General features: G+C 40.1%; 1 protein-coding gene across 1 annotated transcript; it reads left to right on the top strand.

Moving 5' to 3' along the window:
* Window positions 1–1277: 1277 nt before the first annotated feature.
* Window positions 1278–13648, top strand: LOC117818045 (histamine H2 receptor-like). Its single transcript, XM_034690902.1, has 5 exons — window positions 1278–1318; window positions 9139–10703; window positions 10867–11038; window positions 11398–11574; window positions 12426–13648. Exons 2-4 carry the CDS (start codon window positions 9671–9673, stop codon window positions 11405–11407), a joined length of 1215 nt encoding a protein of 404 aa, XP_034546793.1. The 5' UTR covers window positions 1278–1318; window positions 9139–9670; the 3' UTR covers window positions 11408–11574; window positions 12426–13648.
* Window positions 13649–16282: the final 2634 nt, after the last annotated feature.

Here is a 16282-nt window from a genome sequence, read left to right as displayed (position 1 = left end):
TGTGTGGGTATAATCACATAGCCAAAGAAAGATACTACAAAATAAATAAACAATCAAATAAAAATAAAAATAAACAAAGAAAAAGAACAAAAATCTAAGAGACATAGATACATAGAGATAGTCATATTGAGGACTAATACAGAGAGAATGACACACAAAAAGGTTTGATTTAGCACCAGCTTGGATATGAGTAGGGCAAAGGAAACAGAGATAGAGCCAAAGACAGACAGCAATGAGACAGATAAGGAAAATGGCAGCAGGGACGGACAAAATTTATGAAAAGGAACAGTGATAAAGACTTCTTGAATGTTAGCCTGGAGCCCTGAAGATGAATTGACACTGGAGAGAGAAGAGCAGCTCGACCAGGGGCCAAGGCACATTAAAAAAAAAGATTCAAAGGCTGTATAAAAGGCTGCACTAGAAATAGAGAGATTGATTTAGAAATGCTGGTGACCTATTGGGTCATCGACATCCCTCCAGTCCAATAACCAGTGCCAGTTCTCAGAGATTCACCCAATAGCCATCTATCTATGGATCCCTCTGTTATTAAACTGTAAACAGTTTGGAGAGCAGTGGTATTTTCTGGAAGTATGAGACGTGAGAGGAAAATAAATCAAAAAAAAAAAAGAAGATGCATACATGAATATTCATTCTTACTGTGTTTCTCCCTTCTACATAGAGGACTCATTTCCAGTAATTCATTTAGAGCTGAATGCAACAGGTTGGTTGTATTATTTAGATAACAAGACCAATTCTCCAAAGGAAAGAGTTTGTTAAAGAGAACCAGCTTGATCACAGCAGCTGGATAAAGGGCACGACAAGAGAATGGAGGAGCTGTTGAAATAATTTCAAAAGAAAATTACCCACAAGAGACTGAAAAGAATAAAACAGAGGCAGTGAGAGAGAGTACATAGAGAGAGGGAGAGGGAATGACACTGACTTGTTCTCTCTCTCTCTCTCTCTCTCTCTCTCTCTCTCTCTCTCTCTCTCTCTCTCTCTCTCTCTCTCTCTCTCTCTCTCTCTCTCTCTCTCTCTCTCTCTCTCTCTCTCTCTCTCTCTCTCTCTCTCTCTCTCTCTCTCTCTCTCTCCCACATCTACTTACACACTTAAAATGCGCGCACGCACGCACGCGCGCACACACACACACACACACACACACACACACACACACACACACACACACACACACACACACACACACACACACACACACACATACACACACTCTCTCTCTCTAGTAGAGAGAAGCTGTGGTTCTCTCAGAGAGCAGAGCAGAGGAGCAGGGCTATCGTCACAGAGAAGAAAAAGCAGCATTGAGGTGAGTTTATTCATTCTTGCTTGAGACTTTCTGAAGTATACCGTACTTGGATATTCAACTTTGTATTTGCTGGCTGCTACTGTTTTGTTTTTTAACAGCAGACAAATGAGAATATCAAACAAGAATCCTTAATATGTGACAAATATTTGACAGACTCTACATTTAGTTAACAGCACTATCGATAAAAACCTCGCTATGTTCAGTCCTGTCCCTCTTGGACATCAGAATTTAGTGGATATCAGCGTTTAAACATTAAACTTCTCTAATGGGTTTTTATGCAAAGACATAAAAAGCACCATAAAAGCTGAAATATAGAAGCAGTATACTGTATGTGTGACTAAGACAATGCAACTTTAGTAAAGTAAAGATTTACAACATTGCATGTTCCTGCTTTATTTTTATTTTTCAGAACAGTTGTTTTGTTGAATAATCATCTTTGATGTTTCTGAATTATGTTAGAATTTAAGTTGCACTGCAGAACTTGGTCGTTGTGGAGAGTTGAACCGGGTCAGTCCTGTGCCTTTGTTTGAACCCTATTCAATTACAACTATTCAAAGAGTTTATTTAGCCTGTTCTAAATTGGGAAGTGAGATTATTCTGCTGTGTGTGCATGCTAACAAAACCAAAGACTTATTTCTGTTCCATCTGTGTCAGTCTACATCAGAACCTCAACTTTCATTTTCATTTTAGGACATCAACGCATTGGGAATTTGCACAGAAAAATGCAACAGACAGACATTTTAAAAGATCAATACAGATGTATTGATCTTTCCCACAGCTTTCATGTTGATAAAGGCTGCACTTCTGTAGCTGGCGCTCTTTATTTTCATGGATTGTGAAGTTTTAATGTCCTCTAATCTGTTCTTCTTCTACTCATTATATAAATAAGAAAGAAAACACCTTTAGAGGAATTTTACATCAAACATCACTTATTTTCAACAAGGGGAAATAAAAAACTGTCCTGATCTATTGCACCATTTTAGCCTTGAGCATTTGTAGAGGCTGTTCAAATTGATGCAAGCAGCAGAATAGAGAGAGGATGTGGTTAAGTGTCACGACTTGGTCAGGGAACAGTATGCTGCACTGAGCAGCTTAACTGAAGTTCCCCTTCTAAAAAGTTAACAAGCTGTAACCAGGAATGTTCTAAAGAAACTAAATAGCTTGTCCTTAAAACAAAAATATAAATTCTGACTAGCTGACTAGTCTAAAGATAAGAGATGACTCCTAAACAATGGATCACAGAGTTTGCAGGTAAACTATGTCAACAACTTAGCAGAGTGTGGCTAATGTTAGTAGAGCTATCAGCACCAGCTTTGGGTACTCTCCAAAGGTTATTGTTCACATACCTGTGCTCATCCAGACTTCATACAATTGTATCTCCATTTTCTAAATCAAAAGGTGCTAAACCATGCTGGGCTAAGAGATGTCATCTGTCATTTGTGCTCATTAACAACCAGACAGTAGTTATCATCAACCGGCGCTACCTCCTGCTAGTCACAGGCGGCTGCGCTACAGCTCAGACACATTATGGTTGGCGTTTCAGGCCTACATTAATAAAATAATTAATAACTCGTTTCACTGACTAGAAATTCTGGTGTGGAATAGTGATGGTGAACACGTTTAATGATGTAGTCAACTAAACACGAGTACTAGCTGTGACTGTGTTTAGACAGGAAATGTTAGGAGTAGAGAATGGGGGAAGAAGTGTGGCAAAGGGTTATGGCCAGGGGTCAAACCCATAGACATATAAAGAGTAAACGCCGCATTGGCTGATAGGGGGTAAGAAATACGGCCGCCATCTTGGTCCGGTCATCCTACTTGTAAACGGAAACTGAATCAGCAGAGAATTCAAGATGCCAGAGCACTGTGCGGCAAAATACCTATCGTACATCGCATATATCACATATCAGAATATTCTATTACTGTTAAGCCCACTATGAATATTAAAATATGCCGAACCATGTGTCCGGTATCATACCTACATGTATGACGTTTGCAGAAAAAAAAAACTGCAGAAAAAAAAACTGCATGAAAATCAGTTTAGTATTCGGCGAGTTATGATTGATTAAATGCACTGACACTTAATTGCGCCAGCCAAACAGATTACACTGGGTAGAGCGGGTGACCGGATCAAGATGGAAGCCCCATGGCTCATCAGCGCCAATAGGTAGTAGAGGTTGAGGCGGCGTCTACTCTTTATATGTCTATGGTCAAACCAGCGACTGCTGCAACAAGAATAACAGGACTATAAACCACTAGGTCAACAGTGCCCCAGGTGTTTCTTTTCTTAAAAACACATTCTCTGCTTGCCCCTGACAGAGGCACCAGTGAAGTTTAAGCATTACATACAGAAGCCTTTGGCACAACAGAGGTGGACACAACAGAGTTGTGATAGGTTCAAGACACATACCTGGTAGGTGAGCCATAATCCCCAAATGCACTGAATGTGTGTGAACAACAATGCATGCTGGGATCTCTATGCACCGTTTATGTGTCATGGCCTCCTGTCCCTTTACCTAACACTGCCATGTCTGTCACTCTGCGTGTTACATTTTCACGTTGCAAAGAGAATCCACAGTGTCCCCTCCATCAGTCAGGACATGTAACTGTTACCAAGCAACCTGCCATCCAAGACCACTTCTCTTTCTCTCCAGTGTCTCTGTCAAGGACAAAACGAGCACATTGTCATGTTCATAAAATGCGGACAGTCACTGAGTTCTTTGCAAAAGAAAGAGAGAGTGATTCAGTCAACATGTCCACAACTGAGTTACATAGGGATGAATGACACTTCAAGCTGTCTGAATGAAGATACTTTAATTGAGAACGCATGCTGGGAAAAAAAAATGTTAACATCTTCAGACCATTTCAGTATCACAGTCTACACTTTTATGTCTATTGTCGTAATTATCATTGGTGCACCCTAGATCTACAACTTTTTAAGGAATTCAGAAGTTAAAACAAGCGTCTGCAAGTTTCACTCATGTTTTAGTTTTAAGCTCTCAAACATGTTGCAGGAGACCGAGCAATACCCCAAAAAATCACGTCACTGAGAAATGAACGGAGTCCCTGCGTGAGCTTGTAGCACTGCTGACTCACAGCTAATTGCAGAGCAGATACGCCTTTTCATGGAATGAATATATTAATGTATGAATGAATGAATAAGGTATTTCTTGTTTGTACGTAGCAGCCAGATAAAAAAAGTTAATTTCACACCCTGCTGAAAAATATGAGCTTATCTCAATACTGCAGTAATTTGAGAAGGCTGAATTAACTCACTTTAAGACTTTGAGTACACATATTCAAACTTTGCTCAATTTTTCAGATTTATACATTCTGAACTTTAAGCTGATATTTCTAAACGGTGTGAATACCTACAGCAAAACAGATTGACACACAGATTGACAGATCAATGCAGGCACATTGATCTTTTCCTTTGAAGGTTCTAAAGGCTAATTTCCCATCCTGCTGACATTCAGACCTCACACTGCTGTGATTTGATGAAGCAGAAATAACTAATTTCATCTCTCTTAGTAAACATATAGATACTTGTGACAATTCACATGATGGCTTTGGTTGCTCATTTGCATAGAAGAATGGATATTTCTTATGCATCTGTTTCTAAAAAGACATCTGGCTGGTAAAAGAGGTCACAGAATGAACACTTGCTATTTGAGGAATCTCACAAATGAGGCAGCGAGTCCTAGCTGAGAGGGAAATAACCTCATTACTCATCTCAGGGCTCAGACTGTGTCTGCTAAAGAGCCACCACTCCAAGTTCTTTTCTGCCCGCCTTTCATCTCAATACTCAAATAGGGCTCTTTTCACCCTGATGCTCACTGAGTAATGGAAGGTCTTGTTGTGTCAGAATGAACTCTTCTCAGCTTGTTTGCATCTTTCTTATGTGGCAAATAGGAGACAAGGATATGAAGCTGTCAGGAAGTCCCTTCAAGTTAATCACTTCGTTGTGTTCACCAGCTGTGGGGGAGTCACTTCAGATAGTCCTGTACTGAAACGAACCCTCCAAGCGTTCACCTCATGGATACAAACCCCATGCTTCCCTTTGTTGTCGCCTGAAGACATGAAACAGCGCAGTGCTGTTGAAAAAAAAAAAAAACTCCTAAAGTAGAGCAGCCTTAATGCGGACAGCCCAGCTCTCAGCAGTCATTACAGTCCATTACAGTCCTCTGAATCCATTACTAAGACATACATTTGGGTAGTGTTTTAGTATTTGCAAGCAGACCTGCATGTTCAGTGTTTGTCAGCATGCATCTATGTGCAATTATAGACGTTGCAACATTCACCATTGTTTTCCATTATAGACACCTGATAAGCAGAGTGAGATCTTTAAAGGAGCACTGTGCCTGAATGAGTGAACTTTTTACTACAGGAGGACTTTCTCAACATTAGGGTGTATGAAATTGACTTTCCATCTGTAACTGTAATCTGCACAGACTGACAGTAATTAGCATTAAGAAAAATATATGTAAGTCTACATGTGTGTATGTAACTTCCATTTGAATGGTAAAACTACTGCACCCTCAATATGCATTTTTACAATGATATGCGTTTGAAATGAAGCTTTTATAGTGATGGCAACTCAGTGTAAACTTCTGCTTCATTCAATTGGATAATAGTACTACAACTGATTGAACTTTGTCCTTAAGAATCTTAAATTGAGACTCAGAAATGTAGTAAATCTATCTTGATAAGTCCATTCTACATGACCGGTCTTCTGATTTCCTAAAACTAAAAGTAGCTGCACCTAGTGTTGTAGTCAAGTCACCCAACCTCAAGTCTGAGCTTAGAGACACTAAATATTTCCCTTTACCTGAGTCTGAGTCAAGTCCTCATTGTAAATATTATGATCTGTTCTAAGGAGAACAGCTTTTTCACTCCAAACTATTCAATATGTGTCAGGACTGTGTGTAGGACATTTGGCTGTGTAGAAAACACACTTAATTTATTTACATTCAACTCTGACCGATCCTGTCGGCATATCATGAATTAAAAATACCTGTCAACAAGCCAAGTCATGAGTCCTGAAAATCAAAGCTCAAGAGTTACTTTAAACTAGAAGATTTTATAAGCAAATAAGATTCGGAAAACTTGTGTATATCTATTTTTTTTAATGTGGAACCTCTTTGTGCTGCTTTCTTGGCCTGGTCTGCCTCCAAAAAGAGACGTTTCCTTATACGTGTTGGGGGGCTTTTCTGCCTATATTGAGAATCGAGGACAGTCAGTGGAGAAGGAAACAGGGAGAGAGGGTGAGGAATGACCTGTGGCAAAGGACTGTAAGTCAGAATTGAACATGGGCTGCCTGCTTCGAGAAATATAGTTTCTGTACGTGGGGCACACCATTTAACCCGCTTGGCCTAACATTTGGCATATTTTTTGTAAAATAAAGGGTTTTTTTGTTACTACAAAAGGCCTTCAAGGTTGTCAATATGCAGATTTTCCTCACAGGCCATGTTGGATCCAATCCAAGAGCCATTTCAGCTGTTTTCCGAGCCAGTGCCAGTAAGAGAGAGAGACAGATGAAGCAAGACGGTGACAGACGGTGAGACAGACACAGTTTGATGATGAAAACTGCTGTAATATCAGGTCTGTCATCCACTCAAGCTTTGGATCAATCAGATGTTAAGACTCAGATGTCATTTGCATTTGAGAGCTGCACTCCTTCCATTCGTGCCCATGTTATCAGTGTTTTCTCTGGATGACTTTCAAAGCAGAGAGTCTCAGACAAAAATACGTCGACAGAACAAAGAGGAAGAGATTAGAAGAGTTCAGAGATTATAGATGGTGTTCTGGTGTCTGTAGAGTTAGATTTAATTAAAACCTCTCTTTTCATTTGTCTAACTTTCTGTCTTTTCATTTCATATAAAGCCAGTGTGTCCAGCTCTCAATGTCTCACTCCCCCCCCCCCCAACCCCCCCCCCCCATGTCTCTGTGATTCTGAGTCGATTAGGGAGCATTTCTGCCAGTTGCCTCAACATTCAGGGCAATATTACTAAAGGGACCAAAACAGCCAATGACAAGCACACGTGCACACATACACACACATACACATTATTATCAAGTTTTACTTTCTTCATCAAGCATACACTCAAAAGTTGAAGTATGAGCTCACAAAGAATAAATAACACTGCAACTGTACAGACAAGGTCATTGTAAGAAACAGAATTTTTAACAATACACTGGCTTTACCAGCTTTCACCAATCAGGAATGATGGTTCCAATAAACTTAATTCAACTGTTGTACTGAACTGAATCCAACAGTTTATTGGTCTTAACTTTCTGTGGATTGGAGTGAAGTATCTAGCTGTGATATTAATTAATGGTTAGGGGTGCGGACAGGGTCATGTGAGGGTTGGAGTTTTAAGACTTGCAGAAGACAGTGGCCAGTGGTGGACAATAACAAAGTAAATTTACTTGAGTACTGTACATAAGTGCATTTTTTGAGTATCTGTACTTCACTTGAGTATTATTTTTTGGGGGGTGCTTATTACTTTTACTACATTCAGAAGACAATTATTGTACTTTTTACTCCACTACTTTCTTTCAATGCTCTAGTTACTCACTACTTTTGATTTATGGTCAGTTCTTGAATTTCCTTCTCTTGTCTAAAATCTGATCCCACAGTTGAACGTGGAGCAAACACAGAGCATCACTCAGATCAGGCAGTTCATGTAGAGGTGGTAATGATGGCTATAATTCTCCACCTGAGCACCCATGGTCATATCTTCAGCCCGTGTTAGAGGTTTTTTGAAATGAAGAATGATACGTATGGTTTGAAATGTTCTCCCTGTTTCCCACTCTGTCCAAACATACAAACATTCACTGTCCAACCTGAGAAAGCGTGTTGAGCTACGTAACATTTGTTTAATTCCAGATGAACATTTCAAACTAAGTTGTCTGTGCTTGGAGTAACTTAGTTGCTGTTTTTATTCCATTGTATAGTTTTTAGAGATTTCAAGTAGTGGTTTCTAAATAAACAGAATGTAACAGAAAGTACTCCTATGTATTCTTGACTGCACGTATGTATTGTGAATATACAAAATTTTGAGATTTTTAAGAAGTACTTTGAATATTTAAGTATTTTTAAAAGGCAGTACTTCAGTACTTTAACTCAAGTAATTATTTGACAGAGCAACTTTCACTTGTATTGGAGTAATATTTGACCAGGAGGATCTATACTTTGACTTAAGTAATGAAGCTGTGTACTTTGTCCACCACTGACACTGGCCAATGCTCAGCAAAAGTTAAATAATCCTGATTTATAACTCCATGCTTGCTTTACCTACTTCATTGGAAACATATTAAAAAAAAGAAAAAAAAACCCTAAGTATTTAGCATTGAATTCTTCCAAAGGCAGAATTTTACACTTTGATATGATGACATGATGTCACATGATAGTGACTCTGTTCATCTGCTGTTACACATACACTGATAAAGTCTTCCACCTCCTAAAAAGAGGCCATATATCTCATCTAGTGTTTGTAGATGCACAATCAAGCATTATCTCTATAATGTGCCTCAGTATGATCATGATAAAAAATAACACAGAAATATTTCTAAGAGGTTTTTTTTTTCGTTTTTGTTAACCAGTTGCAGTTTTTGTTCCTCAGTATTTTTCAGGCATAAAAAAGAGGTTTTTATGATCTGCCTGACAGGGATCACACCAAATTCACAATCAGTAACTGATATCTTAATGATAGGAAATCCCTGTTATGTGTTAACTAACGTAACTGATCTTTTTTTGTAATATCTGTAACTATATGTCAGGATACACTGATACTGTGTTTCTCATCTATGTCCACTAGGTGTCAGCACAGCCAAAGAAGATGGCGTGGAAGGCAGCAAGTTACTATGGCCCACCACGAATCATCCATCCAGAAAGAGAGCTGTCAAACAGCCATCAAACACAACGCAACAGTCCAGCATAAAACTTCTTTGTAATTCCCAGCAGCAGAGTGTTTTAGGAAGGACACAAATTCTATTCACTCACTTGCATGACTTCTCTTTTTGATGAATGTTGGGGGTGGGGTTGTGAATACAGAAGAGCTGAGCTCTGTGGTTTTTACAGTTCAGGCCTTGAGAGAACAGCAACCAGACATGTGAGTTATCAGCTAAAACAAAAAGAAAACTAGAAGAGAAAATGTTTAAAGAGATCACATGAGGCCAAGGTCTTCAATCACATTCAAGTTTGGAGACTGAAGATTAGATTGTATGCACAATAATAAATGGCAAGCTCCAAATGCTGTGAAAACAGATCTAATTAGATAATATGTGAGCCAAAGCCTTTACTCCTTTCCCCTAGCAGCTGTTTACATAACACACCACCAAGGACATCAGATGTTCCTAAGTGAAGCTTCAGAAATGATGCTGTCAAACGTGGTGCTGGGTGTCTTCTTGTCCCTCCTCATCCTCCTGACAGTCAGTGGAAACGTACTGGTGTGTCTGGCTGTGTGTGCCTCCCGACGCCTTCGCTGCCTCACTAACTGCTTCATCGTCTCCCTGGCTGTCACGGACCTGCTGCTCGGCCTCTTGGTCCTCCCCTTCTCCGCCCTCCTCCAGCTCAACGACGAGTGGCCCCTCGGCCCTGTCTTCTGCAACTTCTACATCTCCATGGACGTCATGCTCTGCACCGCCTCCATCCTCACCCTGTTGGCCATCAGCGTGGACCGCTATCTGGCAGTGACCATGCCTCTGAGATACGCCTCACTGGTGTTGCCATGGAGAGTTGCTGTTGCTATGGCCTGTGTTTGGACGGTTTCGGTGGCTGTGTCTTTCTTGCCAATCCAAATGGGCTGGAACACTGTTAATGGGACAGTTCAGAACCAGGGGCCCTGGGCTCCAGTAGGGAAATGTCGTTTTGAGCTTAACAGACCCTACGTACTGACTGATTCTCTCCTCACGTTCTACCTGCCTTTGGTGGCCATGTGCTGGACGTACCTACAAATACTTCGCATTGCACAGGCACAGGCCAAACGCATAGGCAGCACCCGGCCCACTTACATCACCAGCTACAACTCTAGGAACAATCCCCCCATCAGCACCACGTTGGTTTCCAGTGTTACAGCTGCTGCTCTGCGGGAGCACAAAGCCACAGTGACTCTGGCAGCAGTAGTCGGAGTCTTTGTGGGGTGCTGGCTGCCGTATTTCATCTTGTTCACAGTGTTGGGCCTTAAGGAGCATCCAGACCCCAGCACAGTTCCAGAATTTCCAATTGTGTTGTGGCTGGGTTACACTAACTCAGCGCTCAACCCACTGCTCTATGGAGCCCTCAACAGGGACTTCCGATCAGCCTACACCCATCTACTGAGGTGTCGGTGCCCTTCTTACAGTGGGTGGAGGAGCAGGAAGCAATCTTCAACTGGAACAACAGGTCAATCTACAGAAAGTACATCTAAACAGTCGCAGATCCTGAAGTTTGACAATGAGTCTCATCTGAAAGGGGGACATTGTTCTTTCTTTCAAGCAGCCTTTATGAATACCTTATATGTTTTTATCCAATGTTTTTATTCTTCCTCTCCTGTTCCCTCTTACAGGAAGAGACCATATCACAGAGGTGACACTGCTGTGCGGCCACATACATGTCACCTGCAGGGCTGGTGAAACGGATCAAAACTTAATGCGTCGAGAAATAAACAATGGGACAGCCACAGAAACGGTCCAATCTGTAAATTGCATTGCTGCCACAGATGTCAATGGCACAGAAAGGTAGATAAAGATTCAGCATATTCCTATTTTTAGTATTAACCATGAACACATAATAATACATTTTAAAAAAAAATTGGTAATGTTGATCCTTCATGTAGAGCCATGACTCCAAACTTAATGTAAATTAGCAATTTTTCCCACCCTAACTGTGGTGACAAATTCTACTGCTGCCACATTAACATGCAATAAAGCAAACATGGTAAAGGATTCTGGTTGGTCGTTAAACTGTCTGTATGCACTGACACTATAAGCACATGAAACCCCTGGATCATATGTTTAAATTGTCCTTGCTGTGCTCTAAAATATTACAAACAAATATGCCTCACTCTCTCGTCTTTCTCTCTTTTCCATGAGCCCAGCTGGTGCTGAGCCTTTGCTTGTAAAGTGGATGTTGTTTCCATACTAAGGTTGCATTCAGCTACCTGACGTATCAGCCCAAAGAGCAAGAGGAATGGACAACAGAAGGAACAGAGATTGTCAGCCCGACTATTGTCAAGTGTTCAGTGCCCGCAGTAGACACAGGCATAGTACAGCATGTAAGTGGGCATACGTACGTGACATCCTTCTAACCCCCGCAGACCATGTCAGGCCCAGAACAAATGAACTGTGACACACAGATCCAACTGGTGTCATCCTCACTGCATCAGGCCATATGGCATTATGCTTATTAGGCCAAGAAATATGCTTTCAGAACAGACGAAGCACATTATCCAGTTTCACATCCTGTTTTCATTTCTATATTCACACTATGTGGACAGTATTTTTTGTTTTTTCCACAGACACATTTTAAATGAAGTATAAGTTAAATCATTGAGGCAGTTTTCCAACCTTTGCTTACACACAACACCACATTCAAACACATACATGAGTGCTTTTTTGAAAAAGTCCATTACTGTAATTCACATGAGTGTATGTAACAAGAGTGTCATAAGATCTGCTGCCTGTAGTAACTGTATTCAATGTTGAAATGAGTGAAGCTTTTTAAATAAATATAAAGTGCAACATGTTTGCTCACCAAAATTTGCAATATCAGCCAACTAAAATAACCTGTACACAACATGTATCCTATTTCAAATCTAAAGATGAGATTAGAATAATTATTTCTAATCATTAAGAACTTCAACCACTGTGAAATGTTAATTCATGGAAATAATTCTGAAAGAACAAGCACAGCTTAAGTGCCTGTTCCAATTCCAAAACACTTTCTGTGCAGTGTGTTCTTGATTGTTGACACAACACATTAAAAAAATCTCTATTCAAACCATAGGCGCAAATCCACACTCTCAACGCAGTGGTTAAGAAAACATTTATTTGATTTTCACAAGCCATACATCTAAATGACTGAACAACCTACCTTTAATCTGTCTCATGTGTTTGTGTTCCTCAGCAATCATTAAACTCCACACCTCATGATCCTGACAATCACAGCCAGCCTTTGGAGGACTGAAAAAAAGGTGATGCCTCTATGTGGATGGAGCTAAAAGTCAAATCTTCTTACTGCTCTTCCAACCATCACTGGGAAAACGCCTTGCTTAGATAGGCTCTCAATGCTTTGGTAGGACTAAATGAGGTCACCTGAAAAACTTGCCTGTCATTATTTTCAAGAACAATCTCTTTTTATGCATTCCTCAGTGAACAAGCCTGTCAATCTTAACCTGGACAAAGTCAATGGAAATTGATTTTTCACACAAGTAAATGCAATGGTGAAAGGATTGATACTGCTTTTGCACTTCATACTTTATGCAGAATGAGCTGAATTGTGTGACATTTAAATGTGCAGCATACAAACTAATGCTATGTGTCTATTTGAAAAATGCTGCTGCCTCCACATTTTGTCTTTGACATTGTTCATTCAGTGGCATAAAACTGACAAATGTATGCATTGTATCGCACTGCAAATTAAACTGAGAAAATGCCATGCTCTGCTCCACCAGAATAGAAAATTACAAGAACACAGTACGAATAAAGAGCCGCTTTAATAAAGAATGTAATATATACTGCAGTTTTCAGGAGTAAATAAAGATGTAGTCAAAATATGGATAGGGATTATCATGGTGCATGAAAACACAGAACGGATGGTAAGGAAAACAAGAACAATGGAATCAATTCATCACAGCTGTCACCAAACATTGCCTCAAACTACTCCCACATTAACACCTAACCTTTTCCATACTTCAAGCTATTTCCTTGAGGACTGCCACAGAAGTAGAAATAACACAGTGCACATCTATCTGCATGTCAGATACCAGCTGGAAACAAACCATTCAGGCACAGGACACTCCTGATGGGTATCTATAACATCTAAGAGCTTTAGTGCAGTCACCTGCAACTACCAAGGTCTGTAGCTCGGGTTGATGGCGACTGCTATAATGCCATAATACTATGTTAAACAAGCACAGATGACTGATGACATCTTGTGGAGCAGAGTAATGTGTAACCAACATAGGCATGTAGATGTTAACCTGCATGGAGGACTGAAGGCGGGTGGTGCTAGCTCTGCTATCTATAGTCACACTTGTTGTAGCATATTCTCCTCAGCAATTTGACATTGTTTACCCACAGACTCCATGATACCCTTTTTGCCATGTTAAATAAATTGTGCTCAATTTTGACCGTTTCCAGAGCATTTTCTTACCTTCAGACTAGATGGCTAGCCTGAACTTAAATTGCTGTTTAAACACTTGGAAATTATTCGCTTCACAACATCCCTAGTTGGAGATACCATTCTTTTAAAATTAACTAGAAATGGGTTTCCAGATTGAAAACGTACTGCTCCTCATGGGAGCCCTGAAAGGAATGAAGCAGCAGAGAAAGATACTCATCTTAATACATACAGTTATGATAGAGACAAAAAAATAGATGTGAATATTAATCTATATTCTGGCTGTGCCAAACAACAACAAACCCCAAATCACAAAAGGAGGACATTGCATGGAGGAGAAAGTTTAGGCTGAAAACAGTGTCTGCATACACTAAAATATGAGCTAAGTAAAAGTGAAAACTTGCTATATATAAAGAACAACTCACATGAATGTGATTGGACAACTATAAGACATGACGCACCAATGAGCCAAAGATATAGTGTATGTACAAAACAGCAATGACAAACAGCTCACGAGTGCAGACGCCTAGACAACAAGTAAGCTTCATAACGGTGCAAAGTGTTGAAAAATTAAGCCAATGCTGGAGTGCAAAAAACGGCAGTTCCCCAATCTTTATGATTATTGTGCAGAGCATCTTTTGCATCTAGAACAGCAAAAGGTGCAACAAGGTGCTGAAAACCGCCCCTTGGGAATTTTGATTGAAATGCACTTCTGCAAACCTTAATTAAAAAGAGCAATCATCTGAGCTACTATTGCTGTTCTACAAGCTTAAAACAGGTGTACACCCATAGGTACTGGTCACACTTTCAACTGTGGAAGCCAGCTCTGTGACGCCAACTACAATAGTCAGTTAACCTTCCTACAATTTGGGTGGTTGGTTGACTTGAAGTGGTAAAGGGGTCAAATGCCTCATCAACATTTGGGCAGATGAGAATATTTGTCAAATGTTGGCAATGGTGGACAAAGTACACAGCTTCATTACTTAAGTCAAAGTATAGATCCTCCTAGTCAAACATTACTCCAATACAAGTGAAAGTTGTTCAGTCAAATTAGTACTTGAGTTAAAGTCCTGGAGTACTTGCTTTTAAAAATACTGAAGTATTCAAAGTACTTCTTAAAATTTCTCAAAGTGTATTTTCACAAAGTACGAGTGCAGTCAAGAATGCATGGGTGTACATTCTGCTACATTGAGTTGATCTAGAAAACATCATTTCATATCTAAAAAGTATACCATGAAATATAATGAGGGACTAAGTTACAACAGGCACAGACATGTTTAAAATGTTAATCTGGAAAACAAGTTTGTTAGCTACAGACCACGACATGCTGGTGATCTTTTGTAGATTGGCATTTGATCTACGCACAACTGAGGTACAGCTACACCATTTAAACAAACCAAACACAAGTACTAACAGTTTACGGTCTTTGGGATCTGATTTCAGAAAAGAAAATGAATCAGCTGACTTCAAAGCAAAAGTAGTAAGTAACTAGAGCATTGATAAATGTAGTGGAGTAAAAGTAATAAGTACCCCCAAAAAATAATACTCAAGTAAAGTACAGATACTCAAAAACTGTACTTAAGTACTGTACTCAAGTAAATTTACTTTATTACTGTCCACCACTGAATGTTGGACACCAATAATGAAAACATAGAGCCGTCTTTCTCTGCCGAGCAGTGTTGCACGAAGGCCAGGAAACTCCAACAGCAGTATGTGAAAGTACAAGATTGCCTTGGCAAAATAGGTTCCAGGGATTAGGACAAGTTCCCCTGGTTTGAGAATCTGTACGAAATCCTCTGACCTAAACCAGCTGATGCACCAGCAGATGTTGTCGAGTCCCGTTATGTTGCCACACCTCGCACTAGCTCTGCTGATGTTGAATTGGAAGGAGACAGTGACTAACGTTAGCCTATCACTATTTTTATGTTAACTACCTCACCTTTTACTGGAGTGTGATGAGTCATGCAGCTATTTGTACTGGTTGCTGGGTTGATTGTGTTCTCACTGCAAACAGACTGCTGCAGAGTTTGATTGGATGCAAGCCGAGACCACCTCTTCTTAGACAACCTTGGCTCACTTATTTTGTTCTGCATCATGGTGCGATTGCTGTGTTCACATATGTCCAAACGACCTGGGCCAAGGAGGCAAAACACACCCTGATTTAGAACAACTTCTCAAAACAATCCAGGTGTGAAAGCACCCTGGAAGTTTTGTCTTTTCTAAACCATTCTCTTCAAACCCTGCAGATGGTTACACCACAGAATCAGAGCAGATCAGCGGTTTCTGAAATTCCCAAACCAGCCTGTCCGGCACTAACAACCCCACTATAAAAAAGGATTTTTGTGTGTACTAAATATAATCCAAACAAATTGTCTAAATTATACTAAAAGAAAATTTGGTCAGCAGGTGAACTGTATTATAATGGGTACATTTGACCTTCTTTACCTATTTTTTAACAGTAAAAATGTCTACACAAATAAACTAAATAATATCTACCCAAAGATATTGGGTGTGCACTGAAGGGTGCGCATGCGTCATCACTTCTTTGCTGAGGACAGTTTCGGTTGGCAGGACTCTCTGGTTGTGGTTTGGCATCGTGGTGGAAGGTAGGATTGATATTAGTGTTGCCACCCTTCAAAGCA

This window comes from Notolabrus celidotus, chromosome 8 (assembly GCF_009762535.1).
Source record: "Notolabrus celidotus isolate fNotCel1 chromosome 8, fNotCel1.pri, whole genome shotgun sequence".
NCBI lineage: Eukaryota > Metazoa > Chordata > Actinopteri > Labriformes > Labridae > Notolabrus > Notolabrus celidotus.
The sequence above is the reverse complement of the archived record's forward strand: the minus strand, read 5'-3'. Positions and strand labels throughout refer to the sequence as shown.